Below are 27,891 nucleotides of genomic sequence, written 5' to 3'. Positions count from 1 at the left end.
CATAACCACAGAAACTCACTGGCTGGCATAAGGCTCTCATGACCACAGTAACTCACTGGCTGGCATTAAGTCTCATGACCACAGTAACTCACTGGCTGGCAATAAGTCTCTCATAACCACAGTAACTCACTGGCTGGCAATAAGTCTCTCATAACCACAGTAACTCACTGGCTGGCAATAAGTCTCTCATAACCACAGTAACTCACTGGCTGGCAATAAGTCTCTCATAACCACAGTAACTCACTGGCTGACAATAAGTCTCTCATAACCACAGTAACTCACTGGCTGGCAAGAAGTCTCTCATAAGCACAGTAACTCACTGGCTGGCAATAAGGCTCTCATAACCACAGTAACTCACTGGCTGTCAATAAGTCTCTCAGAAGCACAGTAACTCACTGGCTGACAATAAGGCTCTCATAACCACAGTAACTCACTGGCTGGAAATAAGTTTCTCAGAACCAGAATCCCTAAAGTTGGCAATAAGTCTCTCATAACTACAGAAATTCACTGGGTGGCAATAAGTCTCTCACGACCAGAGATGCTCACTTATAGGAGATAAGCGTCTCATAACCAGAGTCACTCACTTGTTTCCACTTTGTCTCCCTGTTCCACAAAAAACCACTTGCTAGCTCACTTTTACCAATAGTTTCTTTACAAGTGTTTCACCCAGTGTATTGTGCCAACACCCCATCAAGCGTAGACACATTATTTACCCTTGGATGTCATGGTGCCCGGTGCACTACCGCTGTCACAGGGTGCACGGTTTCCCTCCTCTGGTGAAGTTCAGTAGTCCAGGCCGGGAGCTGGAGACACAGTCATGACCTGCACTGGCCGGCTCAGGCCGGGGGGCAGCTCTCATTTCCCGGAGGCTGCTGTTCGTCCTACTCCCAACTCCTTGGGCCCTTTCTGCGGGTGACCGGTGGTATGTCCCAAACTAGGCCTGATATGGGTGAGACGTTTTCCGTGACCTGCACCAAGCTCTGTGCCTGCTCCGTGTTTCTTACTTCCCCGGCCCTAGGTCCCTGTTCTGACCTCACTATACACTCAGCTCGCTTAGAGTAGTTCAGCCCTAGCAAACTGCTCAAGGCTTGGCGCAATACATCATGGGACATGTAGTTCATTAGCTATTCATTCGCCTCCAAAGTTAGTGTCATGACAGAGTATCATGGGAATTGTAGTCCGGAAATAAGTTGTAATTACATTTTACACTTTGTATACACTTGCTGTTGTTTAAATGTTTATGTGTATCTAAACATTACGCTATTTCTACGGGTCTTTATTTTTCGCATGTGCGCAATTCTTCAAAATTATATCTAATTATTTGTGCAACATTTTAGCTTTCTGTTCAGTGCTGATGATCTTATTACTTACAATGCAATTTCAAGTTGTAATAGTTAACTTGATAACAATATTTTGCCATTATAATTACCCAAAAAGAAAAGCTAATGAGCATAAGAAACACATATTTAAGTATCACAATGCACTGATCATGAAGATAGATTTTCTTATCACAATTGATTAGGAGCTAGATCTTCACTTTGTTAAAACACTAAACAAGCTGTCAGAATACCATCGGAATACATCTAGCATTATAAGCCATGTTTCCTATATAAATGAGATAAATATCAAGTATTATAATTATGAATACAAACAAATAAAGAAAAAAGCTTTGTTTTAAGGAGCATAAATGTTTCATTCAGATCTGGAGATGGCAGTGTCAGCTTGTCAGCAGCATTCCTGCATGTTAAACATACTCTCAATGAAACAATTGATTCCTTCCTGCAGCTATTATGACATTTAATTTTGTTTGCATTATAAAAATACCTGTACCCTTTTTGCCATGTAAACATTTTTATTTGATCTATGGTAGTGAATTTGTTACCTAGTAGTTGTGCATATTTTGCTACTAGGACCTCATTAAATAGTCTGTTATTTCTAAGTCCTTTCTGAGAATGATTGGCAAGGTAAATACTTAGTATTCACACATAGGATGAAAACATCCAAAGAATGCAATCTGTCAACAGCAGGAATTTTTTTTTCAAACAGATGTTATGAAGAACAGGACACACTGTCAAGCACAATCTGTCATTGACATTGGTATGTGTGCAATCTATGGAAGTTCAATAATTGTATGTGTATATATATATATATATATATACTGTATATATATATATATATATATATATATATATATATATATATATATATATATATATATATATATATATATATATATATATATATATATATATATTGACAGCAGAAATAAAAATCATAAGTTCTTCTAGACTTCATATTTGCCTAAAAAGCTTAAAGGCCCTAACAGTAAAAAAAAAAAAAATCAAAAAAAAAAAATCACATGCTTTAAGTCATTAGAACATGTAATTTTAAGACTGTTGACCCTGCACTATTGTGAGTTTAACCCCCACAAATGGGTTAAACACACATGTGAAACACCACTCAGGTCCTGAGCTGAAAAGCCACTGATCCAATCAGCAGCATTAACTGTGTAACTAGAGCTGCTTATTGGATCAGCATCGGTTTCCACTCGGGACCCAAGTGGAACTTCTACTGGGTGTTTAACCTTTTTGCAGGGGTTAAACACACAGCAGTGCAGTGTCGATAGTCTTAAAATTACATTCTGTAACGAATAAGAGCATGTCAGTTTTTGACTATTATGGCTCTTTAAAGTAAAATTAATGTAATTTTTTCGATTTATTGCAGCTATTTTGATTATACTTGTGAGGTGTGTCACTGTCCACAAATAAAGCAATGGGAGATTTGCATGTTAATCAGTGGGCAATCATTTCTAGAAAGGTCAAAAATGAAATGTACATGGGCACATTACAATTTGAAATATAAGCATTTTTGCAATATACTTCCATTAGCAAAAATGCTTCTAGTAAAAGCTATTGCTGTTTTTCAAAAGCATATGCACATATCCTGTAAAGGCCCGTGCACCAGTATTCAAACACCATGCCTGGTCAGAGTCTAACCTTATACTTTTTTTTTTTCTGTGGTTACCAGCAAATACTAAAGTCAATCCTCAGTGCGCATAATATTTTTTTAGCACTTTTTGTCACAGACGACCTTTGTTATATACAGTAGAATTACATAAGTGCCAAATACATAATGGTATAGCAATGCAATAACACTTACTTTAAATTTTAAATGGTTTATAACCAAAACATGTTATATTAACCTTTGTTGTCCCTTAAAAGGACATTAAACCATGAATTAATTAAATATATAATCATTGATTCAAATCAAAGATTATCCTGAAAATAGTATGTATATAATTTTTTAAATTATATTAGTTGTTAAAATATTGAAGATATAGGTGTAAAGTTTTAGTCTCCCTAAAGTAATGGGTGCCAATATTACCCTAGGTTTAAAAAGCCTATTATCTCCTCTGCTGTGGACGGTCAGTTAGAGAATTGTATAAATGTATTGCTATATCCCTTGCTTGTCTACAGTAATCTACTGTTTTGTGAAAAAATAACTATTCTGTCCTATGCATTTTTTTATATCTTACAAAAAAATATCTTTCTAGCAATATAAGATCCCTTTGTCTCCACCAATCAACTGACAGATTGAGGACGATGGACATTCCGGCTAGAATTTAAATGCACATAGAAGAATTACATCTTTGAATAGAAACATATTTGCAATATACATGTATGGGCAGAAATGCGTCTAGTAAAAGTTATCACCGTTTATGTATTACATTTTATTATCTGCGTGTGCATGTGAAGCATAGCTAGATATTCTCAGTGCACCAGCATTTGAAATACTGCAGCTGCTGAGAGCACCAGTGGGACTTGTAATTATGTGTTTTGTCTTTTCTTATATATGCATGTTGTGATTCCATTTGCTGGCCTTTCTATATATAGCCCTGTAGTATATCAAAGCTCCTACTAATAATATCTACATCAACTTGAGCAATCTCTTATTTCAGAAGTAGATAAAACCATGCCCTGATCAAACAAACCATAACCTTAACATGTGACATTAACAACAAACTACATAGACTTTACTGAAGATTTCTGTTGTTCTATGATGCATTGTTTGTTAATGTGTATGCTCCTGTTGTTAGGGTAATGTGAACAGTCAGCTGTGATTGATGTGCCACTATTATTTTATTGGCTGAGTCCCCTGAGAGCCAGATGTGGTTGACAGTTACCAGTTCTGAACATAGTATAATATAAAAGTGTGTGTAGGCAGGGGTCTAGTTGCATCTGCTGCCCTAGGCCTATACTAATGAGCTGTTTGATACTACATCTGTATTATTGCACATCATAAACAAAATGACATATGGTTGCTGCCTAGTAATCTGCATACATACAAACTAAAGCAGCCAGAGGCAGCATGAATGACTGGTTGACAGTCATTTCATATCTTATAGTCCCTTTTAATTTGCCAACCTAGATTTTGATCTGGTTGTATGCATATATGTACCTGTAAAACATAGACCTATATTAATTAAAAGGCCATTATAGTGAACAGATTACATGCTCTAATTTGTTAAAGCATGCAATTTTATCACTAGTGACCCTCAAAAGGCTTAAACACATAGTTACATTACTGATCGATAGCCGTGGTGAACTGCCGGACCTAAGAGGAGACTGCAGATTACCCAATCAGCTGTGCTAGTCGCACGACCCAGCTATACAACTATTACTGCTGATGGGTAACTGGCAGTTTCCTCTTGGGACCAGCAGTTTTTGGCAGCTCCCAAATGCTACTTTTACCATATATTTAACCCCTATGAAAGTGATTAAACACACAGCATTGCAGGGCTACTAGTGATAAAATTGCATGCTCTAACTTATTAGTGAATGTATTTTTTATTTTTTTACTTTAATGGTCCTTTAAGGTTTAAGATGTTATTTCACATAGCCACCTTGAAAATCCCCATGTTATTCATTGCTATTCATGAAAATATATATATTTATCACAGACTATATAGAATATTAGTGCAATTTTTTTTTTTTTTTTTTGCTGAGCGGCCATACCATCCTAAGGTAATCAGTAGGAGTGACTGATCATCCTCTTCAATTCAATAATAAAAAAAAACATAATTGGTAATAAAGTACATATTACTTTGTTCCTTTTAAATGTTTGTGCTTTATACATAAACTAATGTTTTTGCATACGACTACTACAACAGCAGCATCAGTAAATATAACCAGTGTAAAATTACTTCACCTTCATTTGCTTATAGTAAGATCCTTGAAGATTCACCCTAAACAGACATTTTCAAACTGCTTTTGTAACGTCAGTCATTTGCCAGTTTATAATAAAAAAATGTTAATTTATAATACATATTTTTGTGAAAATCTGCTGAGAAATCTCCTGCCCTTCCAAATTCCCAATTTCTACACATTTTAGATTATATATGTTTCTCATAAATGCACTGTGTAGTTATTAATCACTCATTCCTAACAGACACACACATGCTGTAAACATCCCTTTTTGAGAGTCACATTCAGGGGCTCTATTTATGAAGCTGCAGTTGCACCTTTGGAACACTTGTGGGGAAAAACTCACACAATCAAGCCTGCAGACACAATTTAAGAAGCAGCACTTCCTAACCTTTCTGCCACCTCTAAGGTGGAGGATTAAAATCATCCTGGACTATTCAGACCGGAGTAACTGACAACCTCTTCCCGCCTTGCATGATGTTTTGTGTAACAGCAGGGGGTAGAATTTCACAAGATAGAGCTCTTAGGTCTGTGGACAGGTTTCCTGTCTGAGAACTTGTCCGTCCATTCCTTCTTAAATATACCTCTTAGACCAGTTATAAACCATTTTTGACTCTTTTACAAGCTGTTCCTCAAAATTTGCTCCCCCTTAAAGGGACAGTATACTGTAAAATAGTTTTTCCCTTAATGTGTTTACATTTGCTTTTTTTACCAACTGCAGAGTAAAAAATGTATGAAAATGTGCTTTTTAAGGCTTATTTGTGTATATTAAAGCTCTGATTTTGTGTTTTGAAGCCACAACCCAATAAAATGGGTTGAGCTTGTAGGTATAATCAGATCTCATTACTGTATCACATTGTGCACATATACCTGCTTCTTTATCTTATATCTGTCCTTAAAACAATCACCAGTACTTTGAGAGAACAATGGAAAATCAACATTTTATTACCTTATCTCTGCTTTATCACACTGGGAGTGTAATTTCTTCTGCTGGCTGTGTTTACAAAGCTTATCTATAGCTGGTACGCGCGGCCACAAACTTTCAGAATAGGTGGGGATACCACATGCTAAATCAACAATTTCAAATTTAATACACTCCAGCAGGTGAAGTGGATCATTGGGAACAAATTAAAGGGGAGAAAATTTTTGAGTAAACTGTCCCTTTAAAATTGTGCTGCATTAGCACAGGCCTAGTTAGTTGTCATATGTCAATATATATCCCTGATAGGAACAGTAAATGTAAGGAATGAAAAATAGTTTTACTGCTTTTTTACTGTTTTACACTTGATATTTTACACTTATTATTGTAAAACTAGATCATTTTACATCTGTCAGTATCACTTTAAATCATATACCACATCTTCAAAATTAAAATACAGCCTACTTTAAGTAATACAATACAAAAGCTCATTTAATTACTTTAAGCAGTTACTTACACATCTGTTGGTTTGATGTTCTTCTCTGCAGAATATTATAGTAAGATCCCATAAATAATAAAGTATAGCCGCAAAAAGGTCTCTCAGTGTTCAGAAGTATTGTGAGGAAAGTTTAGCTGATGATTTGTGGTAACAAGCAATATAAGGAACTGCATTACATAATACATTAAATCCAAACAAGTTTTCCAACCATGTAGTGTTCAGTTTATATATGCCCCGGGGATGGCAGAAGCTGTGAGTTGCAAGTGAATCATCTGTAAAGTATACTACCTGTAATTTTATTCTGCAGACATCATCCATTAATTGTACACTATAACTGTATATAGATTGTCAACACGGTGTCCTACCTATATAACTAATTAGCCAGTGTTTTGTTTTTTAGAACAATGGTAAACTAAACCCTTCAAATAATAAAAACAATCGTTACACTTTTTTTTTTTTTTTGTATCCTTCCGGTGTGAAGGAGAGAAGAATGGACATCTACAGAAATTAATTTGGAACGATGGAGTTAAAGGGACAGTCTACACCAGCATTTTTATTGTTTAAAAAGATAGATAATCCCTTTATTACCCATTCCCCAGTTTTGCATAACCAACATTGTTATAATAATACACTTTTTACCTCTGTGATTACCTTGTATCTAAACCTCTGCAAACTAACTGCCCCCTTATGTTAGTTCTTTTGACAGACTTGCATTTTAGCCAATCTGTGCTGACTCCTAGGTAACTCCATGGGCGTGAGCACAATATTATATATCTGGCACACATGAACTAACGCCCTCTAGTTGTGAAAACATGTCAAAATTCATTCAGATAAGAGGCTAAGAAATTAGCATATGAGCCTACCTAGGTTTAGCGTTCAACTAAGAATACCAAGAGAACAAAGCGAAATTGATGATAAAATAAATTGGAAAGTTAATTAAAATTACATGCCCTATCTGAAACATGAAAGTTTAATTTTGACTAGACTGTCCCTTTAAAATACATGTGTCCTAAACCTAATAATATCACTGTAGGCAAACAAATAGAATACAGGTAGAATACCCTTTATCCAAACTGCTTGAGACCGGAAAAGGATTGGATTTCAGCATATTTATTTAACTGAATCTGTAAAATGGGACAGCTTGGAGAGGGGATAGGACCAAGTGTAAACAACAATATCTTATGTCAGTTAGGCAATATTTACATGTAATATAAAGGTAGTTTTACATAATTCTTACTATTTTTGTATTTTTGTATGTATATATATGTATAGAACACACTCCGTGGCACAGTGGGGGGGGTCCTGCGATCGTGAAAACTCGCTAAAGTTAAGCTTTTTCCACTAGTCGGGTTGCATTCGTATTACAAGTTCCAAAAAATCTTATTTTGCGCAAGTGGTAAGCTGAATAGCGCAAAAATCCTAACAAGTTTCCTCGTGCGCGCAGATGTAGTCCCCCTTATAAATCAATGGAGGAAAAAATCTAATGCCCAAGATCGCGCAAACATCGCATTTTCGCATTCCCTATAAAAGTCTATGGAGAAAAAAAAACACCCATCGCGCAAAGAACATAGTATATTCGCATTAGCAAATATATTTAAAGTAAATACATAGTTAAAATCTTTATTAAATATGAATATTGCTTATATATGTTTTATCATGTTTTCATCTACTTAATGGCAATATATATATATATATATGTGTGTGTACATATATATTAATGTTTTTATATGTGTATAAATGACTGTAAATACATATATACACATATAAATACATTAATATATATGTGCACAAAATACATTAATATATATGTACACACATATATAGACATATATACATACATACAAATTCCACTTTAGCAGTGTATGTGTATGTTAAAATACTTTTGTACACCTGAGATATCATAACTTTTAGCCTTTATATCTTTTTTGTGCAATAATTTTTTTTATATTTTTATTAGACAGTATATGAGATATGAGTGTAACTGTACTTTGTAACATATTTTTGAAATGTTTTGTGCAATTTTTTTGTTTTGGAAAACAGTTAACCACAGCTCTGAGATCGCAGTAAGGATTTGTCGCTGAACTTATCAGTGCAATTAAAAAGGCTCTCGAAAAGACAAAATCGCTTGTGCAAATCAGGTTGCGCCTCACTTGTAATCTAGCCCACTGTAGGGGAAAAATTGTAATGTAATAATTTTATTTAAAAAACTATAATAATTAAAAAGTCTGGATTTTGAAATATTTCTGAACTTTTTAATTCTGTCTTTGGGTATTTGTAATTTTCACACAACCACAACATTTTCAAACCTGTCCTCAGTCTTCGCTAACAGGCCAGATTTTCAGAATTACCTTGGGCGAGAGCAGGAAAAATAACAATATTTACTAATCAGATGATTATTTCACTTGTGCTCTGGTTCAGATATCCTCAAAATCTGGTCTGTTAGGGAGGTCTGGGGACAGGTTTGAAAATTAATGATCTAATTCTAGACACTTCCTTTTTAAAACAAGTGCTGTTATAGGTGTATGGATTTACGTTTAATTGAGAAAGAGGAACCATTTTAGACAACTAAACATGGTCTTCAAAAGGGTCTTAAAGGGACAGTCAAGTCCAAAAAAAAACGTTCATGATTCAGATAGGGCATGTAATTTTAAACAACTTTCCAATTTCATTTTTTTTATTGATTTTTTCAAAAATTAACGTAACATAGATAACATTGCCACATAACAATTGTGGGTTATATTCAAAAGAAAATACAAATACAAATGTCAGCCACATTTGATAACACACATTATAGTCATTCTGGCGGTTCTAATCAGTGTAGTCATGTGACCATAGAGGGTTTAAGAATAAATCTAAAGAGGGAGGGAAAAGAAATGAAGGGGGGAGGAGGGGAGGGAGGAGGTAGTATGAATAAAGTTTTGTGTCAAAGGTACTTTTTAGGTTATTCTGTTGTTTTCTGGTCCCAGATAAATATGATATCTAAAATAAAATTGTCTTTTCCTTGAAAGCAATAGTGGAGTTTTTCCAAAGAGAGAACATGATCCACCTCCTTTAGTCACATTTGTAGGGTGGGTACTGTTATTTTTTTCCAAAATCTAGGTATTATTCGCTTAGCGCAATTTATAATAAATTGTAACAATTTCCTACGATAAAGACAGTGAATTTGGGGGAGGTCATTGAGGAGTATTGTTGAGGGACGTAGTTCAAGTGTTGTGTCTTGTATTGAGTTGATGTGTAAGGTGACATTTTCACAAAATGTTTTTATCTGAGGGCAATGCCACCAAATATGGGAGAGAGTGCCTATTTCACCGCAATGTCTCCAGCACATTGAAGAGGCACCAGTGAAGATACTATGGAGTCGATGAGGGGTGAGGTACCATCTTGATAGACTTTTGTGGTTTAATTCTACAATAATTGGGGAAATGGATGTTTTCTTGGTCATTTTAAAGAATTTGCTCCATTTTTCTACTGTAAATGTTTCTTGTAGTTCACTTTCCCACTTAGTTATGTACAGGGGTTTATGTGTTGGGATTGAGCCTCTGAGCATGCTATAAATTATTTAGATATGGGATTTATTTAGTAAAGGGTTAGTACATAGGGATTCAAATTGTGTGTTAGGTCTGATGAAATTTGTCTTGTGTGGATTTATTTGGATTGCATGATGAACTAAGATATACAAACCATTTGTGGAAAGGTGCGCCTATATGTTGTTGTAGGTCATTTTGTGTTCTGAATTTCCAATTTACTTTTTCACCAAATTTGCTTTGTTCTCTTTGAATTCTTAGTTGAAAGCAAAACCTAGGTATGCTCATATGCTGATTTCTTAGACCATGAAGGCTGCCTCTAATCTGAATGCATTTTGACAGTTTTTCACCACTAGAGGGCATTCGTTTATGTGTTTCATATAGATAACATTGAGCTCACGCACGTGAAGTTACCTAGGAGTCAGCATTGTCTGTCAAGAACTGAAATAAGGAGACAGTTTGCAGGGCATAGATACAAGGTAGTTATAGAGGTAAAACGTGCATATTATAACTGTGTTGGCTGTACAAAACCGGGGAATGGATAATAAAGGGATTATCTATCGTTTTAAACAACAAAAATTCTGGTGTTGACTGTCCCTTTAAACTTCAATTTACACAACATCCAAGTGATGACCAAAAAGTGAATTGACCTCTCAATGTAGATACCTCTGTTTCCAGCAAGAGTTTATTTGTCCCTCTGGGTTACACATGGGCTGGGTTAAAGGGACAGTCTACTCCAAATTTTTTATTCTTTAAAAAGATAGATAATTCCTTTACTACCCATTTCCCAGCTCGTAATACCGGCGCTATGCAAATCCCATTGAAAATATAGGATACGCAATTGACGTAAGTGGATTTGTGGTATTTCCGAGTCTGGCCAAAAAAGTGAGCGGTACACCTGTACCTGCAAGACTTGTAATGCCAGCGGGTGTTAAAAAGCAGCGTTGGGACCGGCCAACGCTGCTTTTTAAGCCTAACGCAAGATTTGTAATCTAGCCAAAAGTAAATAAATAGTTTTATTTAACTAATACAATAACATTATTTTATTTTTAATACTTGCCCCTCCCTCATCACACGTAGGTCCTTGTGCAGATCTATTCCACTCCAAACACTTCTATTCAGTGAGCTTTTCGAAAATTAGTATGGGTTGATTCTGTGTACATAGATTTGCAGGGGAACAATAGTATTAAAGGTACAGTAAAGAAAAAAATAAACTTTCATTAGTCAGAAAGAACATGCAAATTTTAACAATTGTCCAATTAACTTCTCTTATGTAATTTGCCTCTTTCTCTTGGTATCCATTGTTTAAAGGCATACATAGTTAGGCTCAGAAGCAATGCACTACTACGAGCTATTTGCTAGTCACTGTCTCACTCAATGTATTCAGCTAGGCCCCAGTAGAGCATTGCTCTCCTTCTAAAAAAGGATACCAAGCGAATGAAGCAAATGTAATAATAGGAGTAAATCTGAAATCTAAAAATTGTATGCTTTATGTGAAACCCAATCAATTTATTTCATGATTATGTCACTTTAAGGTCTATTTATTAAAAAAAAAATTTGCTGTGGAGACAGGCCTGTTAATTCTGCAGACACAAATTCACAGTTTTGAGAACTGCAAAACCAATATTATCTTCAAAATAGAAAAATTGCACAAAATAATCTTACAGAAACCCCTGGGAGAGCATGACATTGTGAATGTAATAATGGAATTAATTTACCAAAATACATTAAACATTACAGCCATGAATATACAGAATTGCAGGCATGAGTATATAGCCTCTTGCTATACAATAAAAACAAATCTATATTTCCAGATTTACATTAGATTATAATGTATTAACTATATTTTGATAGATTTTTCTTCAACAAGCATATTACTTAAAAAAATCCTATTTGAATAAAAAAAAAATCTGATTTAAAATTAAAAATCTGAAATAGGAAAAGATGGATAAAGAAAAATGGGTCAAAATAACGAGGAATAACAGATATTCAGGAATGTAAAAGGATACATGACTGAGCAGATGGACAGAGAGAGGGAGGATATTATGATATGGGAACAGAGAGAGTGAGTAAGATGAAAATGGAAAATCTGAAGCAGGAGAAAGCAGCAATAGGTAAAGAGAGGGAAAATCTGCGAAAAGGGAATTCATATAGCAAGGGGAGGATTTTGAGCTGGGCACAATACCTCAGAGCCCAGTATACCTTCAGTTTTTATAGGCGTTTCCTTATTACTGTGGTAGAAATGTTTTCTGACAAGATTGAGAAAAACGGAAAACCCCAAATTCTCTTGTACCCTCTGGTGTGTAAATTGGGACTGTTTTGAGAAAATGTATTTTTTATATTTTGTGCTTTGCATTTTTTTATGGTTATGGTGTACTGTTCGCTACGTTACTGGTGTACTTATTTCAAAGGGTATATTGACTTTAGTTCTAAACATGACTGCTGATCCTCCATCTGACCTTACTTCTAGCATAGGTATATTTAGACTGTATTCAGTTGATTGTGTAGCTATTAAAACACCATATATTATCTACAACTTATGGAGGAGACTCATGTAAGCTTTTGAAGACATATTTATACACACTTATGTACACTTATATTGATGCATGGTGTCCTAAAGACTCTAACAAAGAACAATTTCCTTTTGGTATATTTACTGTATTTGGTGCCCCCAGGTGCATCCCGATGAGCTTTTATGAGAACAAATTTACAGGTCCTCTTTTTCAACCTCTATTCTAAATTGCTTAGAAACATATTACAATTACAGTAGAACTTCCACCTTAATTCTCATTTCTGAAAATTTTCCCAGATTTGCCACCAAAAGCAAGTAGTAGGGAATAAAATTATCTGTAGCTAAAAGCATAAACTTTCTTTCATTGGAGCTTTCTATCAAGAGTTGTGTATCAGCACCATTTAACCCAACATTTTATTTATAACTTTGAACTAGGACTAGGATCTTCTGATTTTCCTTCATGCAGATATTTTGCTTGTCTTCCTACTTAACTTCTACTAGATGTAAAGACCCCACCCTGAACTTAAATGTGTCTCAAATACCTGTTGTGACATAAAGGTTTGTTGGGACTTTTTTCCCTATTTGGTTCTAAGCGATGTTAACATTATCTTGGGAGCACTAGTTTAAAACACACAGTCGTACTAATGTTATAAATAATGTTATATATATATTTTTCAATATATATTTTTATATCAGGGGTGTATTTTGGCCTAAGCAAACTAGTCACTTGCCTAGGGCGCCGACTGAGGGGGGGGGGCAGCACTTTTTGAGTCTCTATTGGGAGCAACAGGTGACTAACCATTGGTATTATATATATATATATGTATATAAATATATATATATATATATACTGTATATATGTAAATGTGTGTGTGTGACAGAGAGAGTGTTAGAGTGGGACTGTGTGTGTGTAGAAGGGAGTCTGTGTGTGTGTGAGGAAGGAAGTGTGTGTGTGGTAGGGAATGTGTGTGTGTGTGTGTGTGGGAGGGAGGGGGGAGTATTTGTGTGTGTGGGAGTGGGGGAGTGTGTGTGGGAGGGAGTGTGTGTGTGTGGTAGGGAATGTGTGTGTGTGTGGGAGGGGGGAGTATTTGTGTGTATGTGTGTGGGAGTGGGGGAGTGTGTGAGGAAGGAAGTGTGTGTGTGTGGTAGGGAATGTGTGTGTGTGTGGGAGGGGGGAGTATTTGTGTGTATGTGTGTGGGAGTGGGGGAGTGTGTGTGGGAGGGAGTGTGTAAGTAGGTATCATTGAGTATAAGGACAATGTGCTGTCTGGTGAAAGCATACTTTGTTTGTAAAGTACCTCCAAGATGCATGTTCATGCCCTTATTTTATCACAGAACTCTTTAAAATGTATTATTGACCAATATATGCATGTAGTTTATTGTATAGATATATTAGGACACATACAAAAGCTTAGTATGAGAGTTTGTGTGTGAGAAAGTTTGTGAATATGTGTGTGTGTGAGAGAGGGTGTGAGCGTGCATGTGTATTTGTTTATTCTTGCCTCATTTAAATAAAGAACAACAAACTAGACCATACTCTGGTGTGAGGCTTTCATGACAGAGTTGCTTTCTACTTTTCAGGCTTGACAACCCATGTTAAAGTGCGCACACATTTTAGTCACTTGGCCAAAATTGCACAGGCCAAGATTTGTGCGTGCATTGCTCAAAAAAATTAGAGGGAACATTGGTCGCAAAGTATTTTTATTAAACACAAACATTTTACATGGAATTACAATTTCCTTTAATTGGATTGTAAAAAATATTTGTGATTTCTTTCCATTATAAATTGCTGTTTGTGGCCTCGTCATTAGCAGCCACATATGTTATTAGCAATGTCTTTTGAAGTGCTGAGTCTTTACCTGCCACACTGGTAGCAGAGTGGAACAGCAGATGGCAGACTGATATCACATGAACACAACCAGATACAGTTACAGGCCTTTGTGCACCATTAGCAAACAAGCTTTGTAATCCAGGACAATGTCCTTCTGCTTTATTTTATTCTATAGAAAGGATTTTTGTATTGAAACAAAATGTTGCTGATTAAAATACTTCCTTAAAAAATATTGTGACATTGAAGATGTCACAAACAATATGTAGGAATTAAAAATGGTGTTGGTTTGGAAATGAGGAAAAGTATTGTCTCTGTATATCCTCATCCTCTCTCTAGTATATATATATCTCAAAATAACAAGAGTATTGCAGTATGCAGTAATACCTTTTTTTATTGGACTAATATCGCATTAGTCCAATAAAAAAGATATTATTGCATACTGCAATACTCTTGTTATTTTGATATTCAACTACTGGGCACACACACACACAGCACTTTATCAGCTTTATAAATAAATAATTATATACTCAGAGAGTTACACTCTATAGACAGATACAGTCAAATGTTCCTTTCATGATTCCAAAAGAGCAAGCAATTAAAAAAAATAATCAAATGTACTTCTATCATATTTACTTTGTACTCTTGGTATCCTTTGTTGAATATTGTACCTAGTTAGGCTCAGGAGCGTGCATGTTTTTGAAACATATTATTGAACCAGCTTTACAATAATGCTTTTAACAATGTTATAATTTTGAACACTAGATGGCAGCAGTGTTTACAGAATGTTAATAGCATTGTTGCAAAACTGCCGTATATTGCTTCAAACACGTTAAAAAAATTGTTGCACTCTCCAGTATCTAGATACGCAGACAATCTATAAGCCCCTCCATTGCATAACATTCTCCTGTCACACAAATTCCCCATACGGTCAACATGACACAATGGTCAGAAAATTAACAATCCTCAATAAACAAGGTTAAATAGATTTTCCTTTATCCAAGCAATACTCTACCACTGAGAATTGGTCTGCACTAACTGGGTTATAATAATGTATCGTCTCAAGGGATCGTATAAAACATATGTGACAGAACCACCATTCTAGTTATAGAGCATTATTTTACTTCCATCTCCGAAGAATAAGTAATTTAGCACAATAAGTCATTATACAGAAAAGGGAAATTTTATAGGACCATTTACAATCTCAATCTGCATTCAAACCCCTTTTCCACTTTGCTTATGATCTCTTCCCAACATATCCTAATAAACATTCCCAAATATCCTTTTTTATAAAACCTTCTCCAACATTTGTCTTATGCATTAGGGTCATATAATGTAAGCCTTGAGGGGTAAGATACGATTTAATGAATAATTTCATCTTTTTTTCAATTGGTCATGTTGATTCAGAGGATTTTTTTTTCTATAAATGAGCTTAGTCAATTCTTCTTCCCACCTATTTACATATGACAATTCTTTCATATAAACATCTAGGTGAAGCTTAGGAACTCTGAAGCCAATTATGGAGTCCTATTTATCTTTTATTTTCTACAAAGGTAAAAGCTCTCTATTCAGTAACTAAATTTACTAGACTATTAGATGCTTTTCTAGTAATTAACCTTTATTTACCTACACATTCATATTAAATAGAGCTATATTAAAAAGAGCTATTCCTATAGAGGGGTATTAAGATGGATATGGTGCCTATTTAAGTCTTTTTCTTAATGTTTCTTCAATTATAGGATAAAGTATAGAGAGATTTATTTGATGTTTAAGAAGCCAACACTGGTCACTTATGTTATAAGTCCCAACTGAATCCCCCTCCAACTTGTTCCATAATTTGTAAGCAAGCTTCTGCTACCAGTTCACCATATTAATGAGGTGGGCTGCATAGTGATATAGTGCAATATTAGATATGCCTAATCCTCCTCTATACTTACTCAGGTAGATGATTGATAGTGATATAGTGCAATGTTAGACACGCCTAATCTTGCTCTATACTTAGTTAGATGGTTGATTTTTTCGCTTGCGTTCAAAGTAAAAATGATCAAGACCGCATTAGCTCACACGTTAACTTCAGAACTTTGGATATTACGACTGTGCTAACTTCTTCTCCCCATAGACTTCTATTGGGCGTGCTGGAAAAAAAACTATTAGTTATCGGTCATACGCTAACCCGACATTGCGCTAGATCAACTGAGCTAAAGCAGAAGGTGCAATACTTCAAATTCCTATGTTCTTCACATAGAAGAAAATATTCTTTTTATTTTTAATTATCTATATATATAATTATTATTTTGAAAAATGTTTATATATACCTATATATCTATATGAATATATACAGATATATATATATATATATAAATATTTATTTAAAAATAAAAACAACATAGAAATGTACTTCTATTATATAATTTGCTTTATTTTCTTGATATCCTTAGTTGAAAAGTAAACCTAGGTAAGCCCAAGAACAGCAATGTTCTACAGGGAGCTACGTGCTGATTCGTTGCTGCACACAAATGCCTCTTGTCATTGGTTCACCAAATGTGTTCAGCTAACTCCCAGTAGTGAATTGATGCTCCTTCAACAAAGGATACCAAGAGAATTAAGTACATTAGATAATAGAAGTAAATTTTAAAGTTGTTTAAAATTATATGCTCTGTCTCAATCATGAAGAATAAAATTTTGGGTTTCACGTGACTTTAAATGACAGAATATTCAGACAAACTCAATAATGAAAAGACATTATAGTTTTCTAGTACACATAAGTAAACATTTTTTATTACAATTTTAAACTGTTTAATGTCATTTAAATATGCTTATGAGAAAAATCATTTTTATGACTATGATGCTTTGCACGGCATCGGATCAGTTGCATCACAGCAGAAAATATGGTAGGTTGAGCTTCCCCAATGAATGTGCAGAGGAAGCAATAAAACAATGATTGCCAAATGTATAACTAGTTACAGCTTAAAAAACTCAAGTAGATACAGAATAATGTACTTTTTAATGTAGCACGGAAATTCAAGTACCCCGCATTCCGGCCGCACACTTCAAACGTAATTTTTTTTTTTGTGGGCGAACGGTTTGAGCTGTTCTCCAATCGGCACTGTAGCAAAAAAAAAAAAGTGTAAGTGCCGTAAGGGTAGAGCACCGATTGGAGAACAGTTCAAACTGTTAATGCACACAAAAAAAAAATTACTTTTGAAGTCGGCAGCCAGAGTGCGGGGTATTTGAATTTCAACACTACATTCAAAAGCAACTTCATTACAACTGATGAATTAAACTCCTTCTAAAATATCAATAACATTCTGAAACTGTTTATATAAAAGGGAACATTTACCATCACTTTAAGCTTATTCATTATTACTGATGAGCTCTCAGATGCTCATTTTATGTAGCAGATCCCTAGAAAATGACTTACTTATATATTTTCACTGGTGACTGTGACCCAAGTAAGGCAAAATTGACTGATATTCTCATCTAGGGAAAAAAATCTCCAAGTTGATTATTTTTTTAATGCAACCAAGTTATATATCCCACGTAGGTTCAAGTTATGTATTTAAAATAAAAAAAGGGATATTAAAGATTTTTTTAATCTAATGGTTAGTTTGTATTGGCGTATTCCTGTTCAACCAATGAGCAATTAAATCCTCTGGTGCACAACATATTTTTAATGCTAGTTTAAAGGTAGCTATAACAAACATTTTTTTATACACAAATATTTTAATATTTAATTGACACTCTTTTATATGTATGGAAGAATTATTTTACATTTTAATGTTCATTACTATAAGAAACGTTATTGTTCCATTTCTGGATGAACAGTGGGTGCTTGAGCGAACTTTGTAACTCCTATTAGATGAGATGACTGGTACAGAGTGTATTTTTGGAACAGCACGTTCATTGCGCAACCTAAACATCCCAACAAGTTAGGAATGAGAGAGACAGTGAGTCAGGTGAATTTAGGGAACGCATAACCTGTCTGGGAAAATATTTCTGGCACACGTGGGAAGGCTGATCATATGCAAAACACAGGAAAGAAGCATGTTTCAGAGAGTGAATGGCTAAAACATAATGTACAAATGAGTGTATGGAAGCCTTGTGCTAATGTAAAAAATGTACACATATGAACAATGTGAAACAGTTGTACTTGTTACTGTACAAGAAATATCCACTGCTATAGCATAAGCAAGACAAATGTGGTACAGTAGAGAGTAAAAGAGGTGTTTGTGAGAGAACTGGGATATTAAAGAGACACTTTACGTTTATTTTTGGATTATTGAAATATGCTTTAAGTACTTTTGTTGATCTTTTCCAATCTGGGACCTCAAGTCCTACTATCAATATTTTGAAATCTCTTTAACTGTTTACCTGCCTTTCTTGATCTTCTGCCTATTTTTACACAGTATTTTGTTTCTATGACACAGCGAGTGGTAGAGGCACTCAGAAGCTGTACCACCCAATGTAATGTTAGATAGCAGAGTGCACTCACATGCTTTGTGCCCACCTATCAAAAGTTAATGTGGCTGGGGCAGCTCTGCATATAGTAGGTTGACACCAGGGCTGGGCTTGGATTAAAAAGAAGCTCTATCTATCTATCTATCTATCTATCTATCTATCTATCTATCTGTCTGTCTTTGTCTACCTATCTACTTATCTGTATTTCTATCTACCTCTCTGTCATTACATGTATCTTTCTATCTATCTATCTATCTATCTATCTATCTATCATCTATCTCTCTATCTATCATCTATCTATCTATCTATCTATCATCTATCTATCTATCTATCTATCTATCTATTTCTGTCTGTCTACCTCTTTAAAAATCATTTTTTCTATCTATCTATCTTTCTATTTATCTATCTATTTATCTATCTATTTCTGTCTGTCTGTCTACCTATTTAATAATCTATCTATCTGTCTGTCTTTGTCTACCTATCTACTTATCTGTATTTCTATCTACCTCTCTGTCATTACATGTATCTTTCTATCTATCTATCTATCTATCTATCTATCATCTATCTATCTATCTATTTCTGTCTGTCTACCTCTTTAAAAATCTTTTTTCTATCTATCTATCTTTCTATTTATCTATCTATTTATCTATCTATTTCTGTCTGTCTGTGTACCTATTTAATAATCTATCTATCTATCTATCTATCTATCTATCTGTCTGTCTGTCTCTGTCTACCTATCTACTTATCTGTATTTCTATCTACCTCTCTGTCATTACATCTATCTTTCTATCTATCTATCTATCTATCTATCTATCTATCTATCTATCTATCTATTTCTGTCTGTCTACCTCTTTAAAAATCTGTTTCTCTCTCTATCTTTCTATTTATCTATCTATTTATCTATCTATTTCTGTCTGTCTGTCTGTCTGTCTACCTATTTAATAATCTATCTATCTATCTATTTATCTATCTAAAAGGACAGATGTGGTTATGCTTCAAGACATTTGACATATTACATTAAAGACTTATTTGACATTAAACTATCCAGTGTAGACTATAATAGTTGTGTGTGTGTGCTTATTAGTTTTAAGGAAGAAGAGGAGTTTACAGCTGTGTTAGTATTTAGTAACAAGCGGGAGAGTTCTTGCTCAGTGGGGGCACAACCTTTAGCTACAAGAAAAGTGTAGGACCTATTTAGGGACGAAACAAATTAAGGGGGAATTTATGCTGAAGGAAGGAAAGAGTGGAAAGGGTTAAATGGGAAGTGTAGTTTGCTGACAGTGAGGGAATAAGGGGAGGAGATTCAGAAGTGATAAAAGGAAAGTAAAACAGAAAGTAAATCACTAACCTGTTTTTTGTCTTGCAGGTGACACCAGGGAGAGATCCAAAAGGTCTGCTAAGGCTCCAAGGAGGTTTGATGAAGAGGAGGATTCATCTGGAAAGAAGAAGAGGACAGCAGTTACATCAGCTGGTGATGCTGTGGTCGTCTGTGACCCCCCCTATTGTTTCTATGCTGTCTTCTGTACCTATTTCTATTTCTTCCCCTGCAGTATTTTCTGCTGCTGGGGCCTTTCCTGTTACTACAGCTTTTCTCCCTATCTATTATATCCCTGTTTCTAGTCCTTCTTCTGGGACTAATTTTCCTGCCCCTGTCTCCCTTCCTAGCCTTGTTTCCTCCTCTGCTATCTCTTTACCTACTCATACCCTAACCCTGGGGCCTCTGGACTTTCCCACTCATTGTGCTGTCCCTGACTTGGCCGGCCTGTCCCTCTCTGCCCCTAGTATTCCCCCTCCTCGGTCACTAGTGGCATCATTTGCCTCTGACCTGGAGAGGGGGGCAGCAGATGAGCTGCTGCTACATTCACTGGAGCTCCGCTTTTCTCAGCGGAGCCCAGTGAGATCCCCCTTGCCGGCATTTGTTTCCGGACTGCAGGGCATGGAGGGTAGGCAGGGTGCTCTGTTTTTGGAGCCACATGGCCGGTCGGGTCTCTCTGATCCTTCCTCCGGTCCCGCGCGCGCGCCTGACTTGTCTCCGCCCTCCTTTGTCCCGGCCGCCATCTTGGATCCTGGGACATCGTGTTTGCGGCTAGGAGTGGTGGCGGCTATGTCGGGCGTGTGCGCTGTTCCGGTGGCAGAAGGATCTGGTCCGGTGGAGGTAAGGGGTGCTCCTCGGGCAGGCAGGGGGTCCCGCGGGTCTCTTACCCGCACAGTTAGAGGAGGTGTTGTTGGTACTGGGGGGGGGCGGGGGCGGAGCATTAGGAGGGGGACCGGGAGGGGTGTCGCAGGACAAAAAGCTGCTACTTCAGGCGTTGATAAGCCTGGTGCCCCTATGCAACAAGCATTTCATGGGACCGGGTTGGTGACAAGTGGCGTACATGCTGGTGCAGGCGTAGATAAGCCTGTTTTCCCTAGGCAACGAGCAGCTCAAGGGAAAGAAAGAACAGATTTGGGTGATGTGAAGGGGTTAGGGTGTAAAGCGGTAGGTAATATGAGAGCTGTGGCAGGTGTAGATAAGCCTGTTTCCACTAGATAAAAAACAGTGAAAGGACCAGTAGGGAATTTTGTAACGCCTAGGAGAAGTTTGGCAAGTATGAGAGTGGGGCACATGGATTTAATGTCTAGCCTTCAAAAAAGGCTGCTAGCCAAGAATAGGGTTAGGAGATGTAATGTGGGGACTGGTTTTCTGAGGAGGTGGCTGGGGGGTCCGCTGGGCTGTCTGCTTCTGCCTGTGGTGCTCCCTCTGTTTCTTCTGTTTCGCAGGTGGGAAACAATAGCAAGCCCATGGAGGATGTGAATAGTGGCGTGCAGGAGAGGGCTATGTCAGCGCACGGTGAGGCAGCTTCTGGAAGCAGGGCGCCAGTGACAACAGAAGGAGCGACAGCTGCAGCAGCGGTGTCAGGAACTGGTTGAAAATAATAGGAGTGCAATGGGGGCGTCGGAAGGCAGTCCAGCAGCCGGTGAGCTGGTTATGGTGGGTGCATTTGAATCCTCGCAGACCGGGATGGCGGCAGCCGGAGTGGTATCGGGAGCTGGAAACGGTGAGCTTGCACTTTCACAGCACACTAGCAGGGTTTTGCGGAAAAGGGCTCACACACCAATGAAACTTGGGGCAATTTTCGGAGCGCTTAGGGATTACCCGGATAGGGAGATGGCGGAATTTTTACAGGCAGGTTTAGCTTATGGTTTTAGAATACCAGTTAGGAAATTAGTTTGCCCCCCATTTGCGGTTCGCAATTTAAAATCAGCGTACCAGTTTCCGGAAGTCTTGCAAGAAAAGATAGATAAGGAGGTTAAATTAGGTAGAATGGCGGGACCTTTTTTGCCCCTCCGCTGTAAAATTTGGTGGTGTCCCCATTGGGCATTTGCCCAAGAAGGAACCGGGGAAGTTTAGACTAATTCAGCATCTGTCACATCCGAAAGGGAATTCGGTGAATGATGCGCTGGATGAGGCTGACACGTCAGTGGCCTATCAATCCTTTGAATCGGCATTAGCTATTGTAAGGAGTTTAGGGGGGGAGGCAGAGATGGCTAAAGTGGACATCGAATCTGCATTTCGGTTTTTACCGATACATCCAGATAGTTTTCATTTGATGGGTTGCAGGGCGGGGGGACGGTACTATGTGGACCGCTGCCTGCCGATGGGATGTGCCATCTCTTGTGCATATTTTGAACGCTTTAGTTCATTTCTTCATTGGGCAGTAGTACGCAGGTCCGGCCTAGGTCAGGTGGCTCATTACTTGGACGACTTTCTGTTCTCAGGGTCTGCCGGGTCTGGCGAATGCGCTTACATCTTAGGGACAATGCAATCTCGGATGGCAGAGTTTGGGGTTCCTTTAGCTAGTGAAAAAACGGAGGGTCCATCTACATGCCTGGTTTTCCTGGGCATTGAGGTGGATACTGTGGCTAAGGAGTGTAGACTTCCGCTGGAGAAGATCCGGACTGCCAATGCGTGCATTTCGGTTTTCCTGGAGACAGGTCATGCTACCTTAAGAGAGTTTCAATCATTGTTGGGTACGCTAAATTTTGCTACTAGAGTCATGCCTATGGGTAAGGTATTTAACCGTAGGATGGAGGCTGCTACAAGGGGTTTAACCAACCCGAGGGCACGTATCAGGTTATCTAAGGCAATCATGGCTGATTTGCGTGTATGGTTGTGCTTTTTGAAAGACTTTAATGGGGTTAGGATCTGGAGGGCTCCTCCGGTTTCCAGTAGAGGGTTACATCTGTACACGGACGCTGCGGGTAGTGCAGGTTTTGGGGCATATTTTGATGGCATGTGGTGTTCTTCACCTTGGCCGCAGGATTGGCACAGCGCAGGTTTAGTTAGGAATTTGACCCTCTTGGAGTTATTCCCTATCTTAGTTGCTGTTGAGTTAGGGTGGGAAAAGTTACAGAATAGAGCGGTAGTTTTTTGGTGCGACAATCAAAGCGTGGTTTATGCTATTAATGGGCTTTCCGCTAGTTCTCCACCCGTGGTGAATGTTCTAAGGCAGTTAGTGCTTAGATGTTTGAGGCATAACATTGTGTTTAGCGCTAGGCATGTCCCAGGGGTTCAGAATGAGATTGCTGATGCTCTTTCTCGGTTTAAGTGGGAGAAGTTTTGGGAACTAGCACCAGAGGCAGAGGTCAGGGGTAATGAGTGTCCAACATATCTCTGGCAGGTGGTGAGTGCGGGGGAGCTGTGCTAAGGCTGTTGAAGGGTGTGCTAGTACCTAGGTCTGGGTGGACATACAGTGTAGCTTGGCGTGAGTGGGGTACCTTTTAAAAGCTCTTTGAAGTGATTGGGTAGGGTAATACTAAACTTCTCTGGGAACAGGTTTAGTGAGGGGACACGTTAGATTAGTTGAACAGGCAGTTCCAGTGTTTGTGGATAGATCTAAAACAGAGCAGGTGAGGAGGGTAGATGGTCCAATTTGCAATCGCAGGCGGGGCCATCAATATGCGCAGTTTTGTTTAAAAAAAAAAAAAAGAGAGGCATTCAGGCAGGGGGTAGATGGGTGGTTCTAGTGCAAGGGGATGGGTTCCTTTTATCATCAGTTTCAGGTTAAAAAACGGAGGGGGAGATCAAGGCTATGGGGCGTTGGTCTGAGGGGCAGTTGAAGAAATATATCAGGCCTTTGAAGCAGTGGTAATTTGGAGGGAGCGCTAGTGGTTTATCAAAGGTTAGCGGTTGTGATGCTTTAGAATTTGGGGTAGCCTGGACCCTATTGGTGGTTGGTGGTTTTGCAGGTCAGAAGATGGGATGCAGAAGAATTTGGATGGTGGGCCACTCATATAAGTTGGGAGGCCATTCGGGCAGCATTCCTGACAGTGGTCAGCAGTTGGGTTTATTGGCTGAAGAAGTGTCAATTAGGTGGTTGGTTTGGAGGGGCGTGTTGTAGTAACATCTGCCCGAGTTGGTTTCTGAAGCCAGAAGGTGATGGGGCAGGCATCATGTTAGGCTCCTAAAGGGTTTCCGATTGAGGAGGAAACTACATGGGGTGGTCAGTAAGAAGGTGCTGACCTCAAGGGGGAAGGTGGTTATGCATGACAATAGTCGTATTGATCATGGTGGATTGTTAGAGGAATTAATTGGTTCCTGGAAAATATTGGGCAGATCCTGGCTTCAGGTGAGGATTGGTGGGGCAAGAGTACCGTGTCCTCTTTTGGGGTGGCGGAAAGGGGTGTGGCAACAAGGATATTTCTTAGGACAATGATAGAGGGAAGGGACAGTGAGCGTTGAGGACCCTAGTCGCTGAGGGGCTAGGGATTGGTCGGCTCGCTGGGCGATCTTCCTTGAGCGAACAAGTAGGCGGAATGAGGGCGTCCTCATTCCCAGGGCGGCCACACCCCTTAGTGGGTTGTTAGGACAGGGTATCTTGCCAGCTAGTAGCAGTTGTTATTTATTCAATTAGTTATTCTGTTAATAAAGCAACCCCTCCCCCCGTTGGGGGAGGTTGGGTTTTTCTTCCCAACCCTGAGTGTTGTGTCTTTATTTAGGGGTATGGGTTATTAAGTTGTTGGCTTGTATATTATTCTTGTATGGATTCAGGTAAGAAATTTATCCCCTTAGAAAAGTGTAGGACCTATTTAGGGACGAAACAAATTAAGGGGGAATTTATGCTGAAGGAAGGAAAGAGTGGAAAGGGTTAAATGGGAAGTGTAGTTTGCTGACAGTGAGGGAATAAGGGGAGGAGATTCAGAAGTGATAAAAGGAAAGTAAAACAGAAAGTAAATCACTAACCTGTTTTTTGTCTTCCCTCCCAGCCCTCCCTGTGGTTTATGTCATTCCTTTTTACAGGCGGTGAAGCTGATGGATGGCGGTTCGTGATTTAAGCTGGCTTAGTTTCCCTTGGCAGGGGGCTGCATAGTCATGTGGACCTTGGTAAGCCCAAGGGCAGTAATAGTAGTATGGGGTCTCCCGTCGGGACTAACAGTCTTTTGGCTGGGGGACCGATGTCTATCCAGTTTGGAGACTCCGCAACCCGGTAGGTAGTTGGGAGTTGGCATGGCGTCATGCTTTCTCAGGGCGGAAAGGGGTGTGGCAACAAGGATATTTCTTAGGACAATGATAGAGGGAAGGGACAGTGAGCGTTGAGGACCCTAGTCGCTGAGGGGCTAGGGATTGGTCGGCTCGCTGGGCGATCTTCCTTGAGCGAACAAGTAGGCGGAATGAGGGCGTCCTCATTCCCAGGGCGGCCACACCCCTTAGTGGGTTGTTAGGACAGGGTATCTTGCCAGCTAGTAGCAGTTGTTATTTATTCAATTAGTTATTCTGTTAATAAAGCAACCCCTCCCCCCGTTGGGGGAGGTTGGGTTTTTCTTCCCAACCCTGAGTGTTGTGTCTTTATTTAGGGGTATGGGTTATTAAGTTGTTGGCTTGTATATTATTCTTGTATGGATTCAGGTAAGAAATTTATCCCCTTAAGAAAAAATGTTGGAGTTGTTTCACAAGTTTGGTTTATATTCCCTTTTTGTTAATTCTTCAATACAAATATTTTGCATGTTTTGTAGTGGAATGTGAGGAGTCTGTCACACATGCATAAAACTGTCACTGCACTAAGAAGCATTTGGTAAAGGGTTAGCCTAGGATTCTACAACATTTAGTGATGTAAGCAGATTTTCTCATTTTTAATACAGTGTCCATTGAAGCAACATAGCGAAAGGTGACTGCACACCAGCCACGTTGACTGGACAATCTGACAAAGAAAATATCAGATTCAATATAACAATTTTTTTTCTTTTCTTTTTATTGTGAAAAAAAAGAAAGATACATATACAGAATATACACAGCCTTAATGCACTGACCACTTATACGTGATACGCAGATTGCTAGAGATCTCACTTCCTTTTGAATTACTGTGATACCCAGACACTAATAATATTCATATCCAATTCTCACATTATTCAAAATAAACAATATAGGGCCAGATTACAAGCTTACAGTTACGTGCAAGAGATAAGGGGTTTATTGCGGGTGTTTGCGCTCATCGGATTTACCGCTGGTATTATATGTTGAAGGTAAACGAGACCGCGTGAATGCAATCGCAATTTATGCTAGAACGGTTACCGTGCTCTTAGAGCTCTGGTTAACTGTTTCGCAAAACAATAGTGAAAAAGGGGTAGTGTACAAGCGCTATTGTTACACAGGAAGTGATGCTACACTTTATGGGGGAATCTTTTAGATGTTACACAGGAAGTGGAGGGGAATCTTTTAGATGTTACACAGGAAGTGATGCTACACTTTATGGGGGAATCTTTTAGATGTTACACAGGAAGTGGAGGGATTTGGCGCCCAAACAATACAATTAATCAATTAAACTACCATATAGGCTACTTCTAAACTGTATATAAGGCTAGCTGCCATTACCAATATTCTAGTCTTGAGAAAGGCCCTTTTTTGAGGGCAGAAACGCGTTGACATATTGGTAAGCATTACTTTAATCTTTACTTCATTCTCATATTGGATACACTATGTTGTGAATTTCTTTTTTTACAGGGACACTTTTTAGGATACCATAGGAGCAGCTGACAGGTGCTAGGATCCAATCAGCTATTTCAGCTACCACACTCAGGAATTTGGATCTGTTAAAGTAACTAACATTGGAAGGAATCAATTTCCTCACTTTCACCTTGCTTTTCATCACCCATTTTTTCCATTTTTTAGTTTTGATTGACTTATTTTTGTTCTTCACTAACATTTGTTGATCAACTTTTTGACCACTTTTTTGGATTACATTTTATTTTTTATGTTATTGCATATTGTGTATTTTATTTTTTATGTTATTGCATATTGTGTATTTTATTTAATTATATCTTAACCTCACTGGATTAAGTAGCTAGTATTTTTATATACATTTGCACTCACTCACTAATTGATCGAATCTATACAATTATTTTGCTACCCCCCCCCCCCCTTTTTTTGCACTGCAGTGCATTTTTCTATTTTTTGGAACACTATTTTTGAAACACTATTGTTTGTACTATTGTTTATTAGTTTTTTGCTTTATGCACTTGTTATAGTTGTACTTAGGCTAATTCTGTTTTATTAGTATTCACTCTTATTCTGGTGTACCACTCACACTGATCACCTGTTATTACCTCTGTTTTTATTGTAATTATCAGCTTTGGCCCTTTGAGCCGCTTCTGTAAGATATTCCTGTATTTGTAATTTTATTTATATGTGCTTTTTACATTTTTTATATATAGTCTTTTATTACTGATGCTTTTTAACATGGTTCATTAAATAATCTTCTTTTATCTCTCTGTGAGTATATTTATCCCTTGGCCTCTTGTTGGCGCTGTATTCACTTCTTACTACTTGTTTCGCAAAACAAAAAAGTGTCACAAAACACATTAAAAATACATTACAAATTACACTTACACTCATAATAACACCATCTGATAAAAGTTATAAAAAAAATTGCACAAAAAAGTTATAATGGCTCAAAGATATGAGATCTCGGGT

At 37.7% G+C, this 27,891-nt stretch overlaps 2 protein-coding genes and 1 long non-coding RNA gene across 4 annotated transcripts in view; 2 read left to right on the top strand and 1 right to left on the bottom strand.

Moving 5' to 3' along the window:
- Positions 1-1,081, bottom strand: part of OTUD7B (OTU deubiquitinase 7B) — a 103,871-nt gene extending 102,790 nt beyond the window's left edge. For both annotated transcript variants that reach the window (XM_053705379.1, XM_053705383.1), the window contains exon 1: positions 714-1,081. Coding sequence is in view for 1 of the 2 variants with exons in the window: in XM_053705383.1 (XP_053561358.1) it covers positions 714-726 (13 nt within the window). In the remaining variant the exon portion in view is untranslated. The remainder of the gene's footprint in view (positions 1-713) is intronic.
- Positions 858-21,203, top strand: LOC128665698 (uncharacterized). Its single transcript, XM_053719935.1, has 3 exons — positions 858-949; positions 20,311-21,165; positions 21,198-21,203. The coding sequence occupies exons 2-3, from the start codon at positions 20,362-20,364 to the stop codon at positions 21,201-21,203; spliced, it is 810 nt and encodes a 269-aa protein (XP_053575910.1). The 5' UTR covers positions 858-949; positions 20,311-20,361.
- Positions 21,204-21,237: 34 nt separating this feature from the next.
- LOC128652455 (uncharacterized) lies at positions 21,238-27,683 on the top strand. The gene is made up of 2 exons (XR_008401292.1): positions 21,238-21,982; positions 26,923-27,683. It is a non-coding gene; the product is annotated as an uncharacterized LOC128652455 (long non-coding RNA).
- The last annotated feature ends 208 nt before the right edge of the window (positions 27,684-27,891 follow it).

The sequence above is a fragment of the Bombina bombina genome, chromosome 1 (genome assembly GCF_027579735.1).
Source record: "Bombina bombina isolate aBomBom1 chromosome 1, aBomBom1.pri, whole genome shotgun sequence".
NCBI lineage: Eukaryota > Metazoa > Chordata > Amphibia > Anura > Bombinatoridae > Bombina > Bombina bombina.
This window is presented reverse-complemented; position numbering and strand designations above follow the sequence as displayed.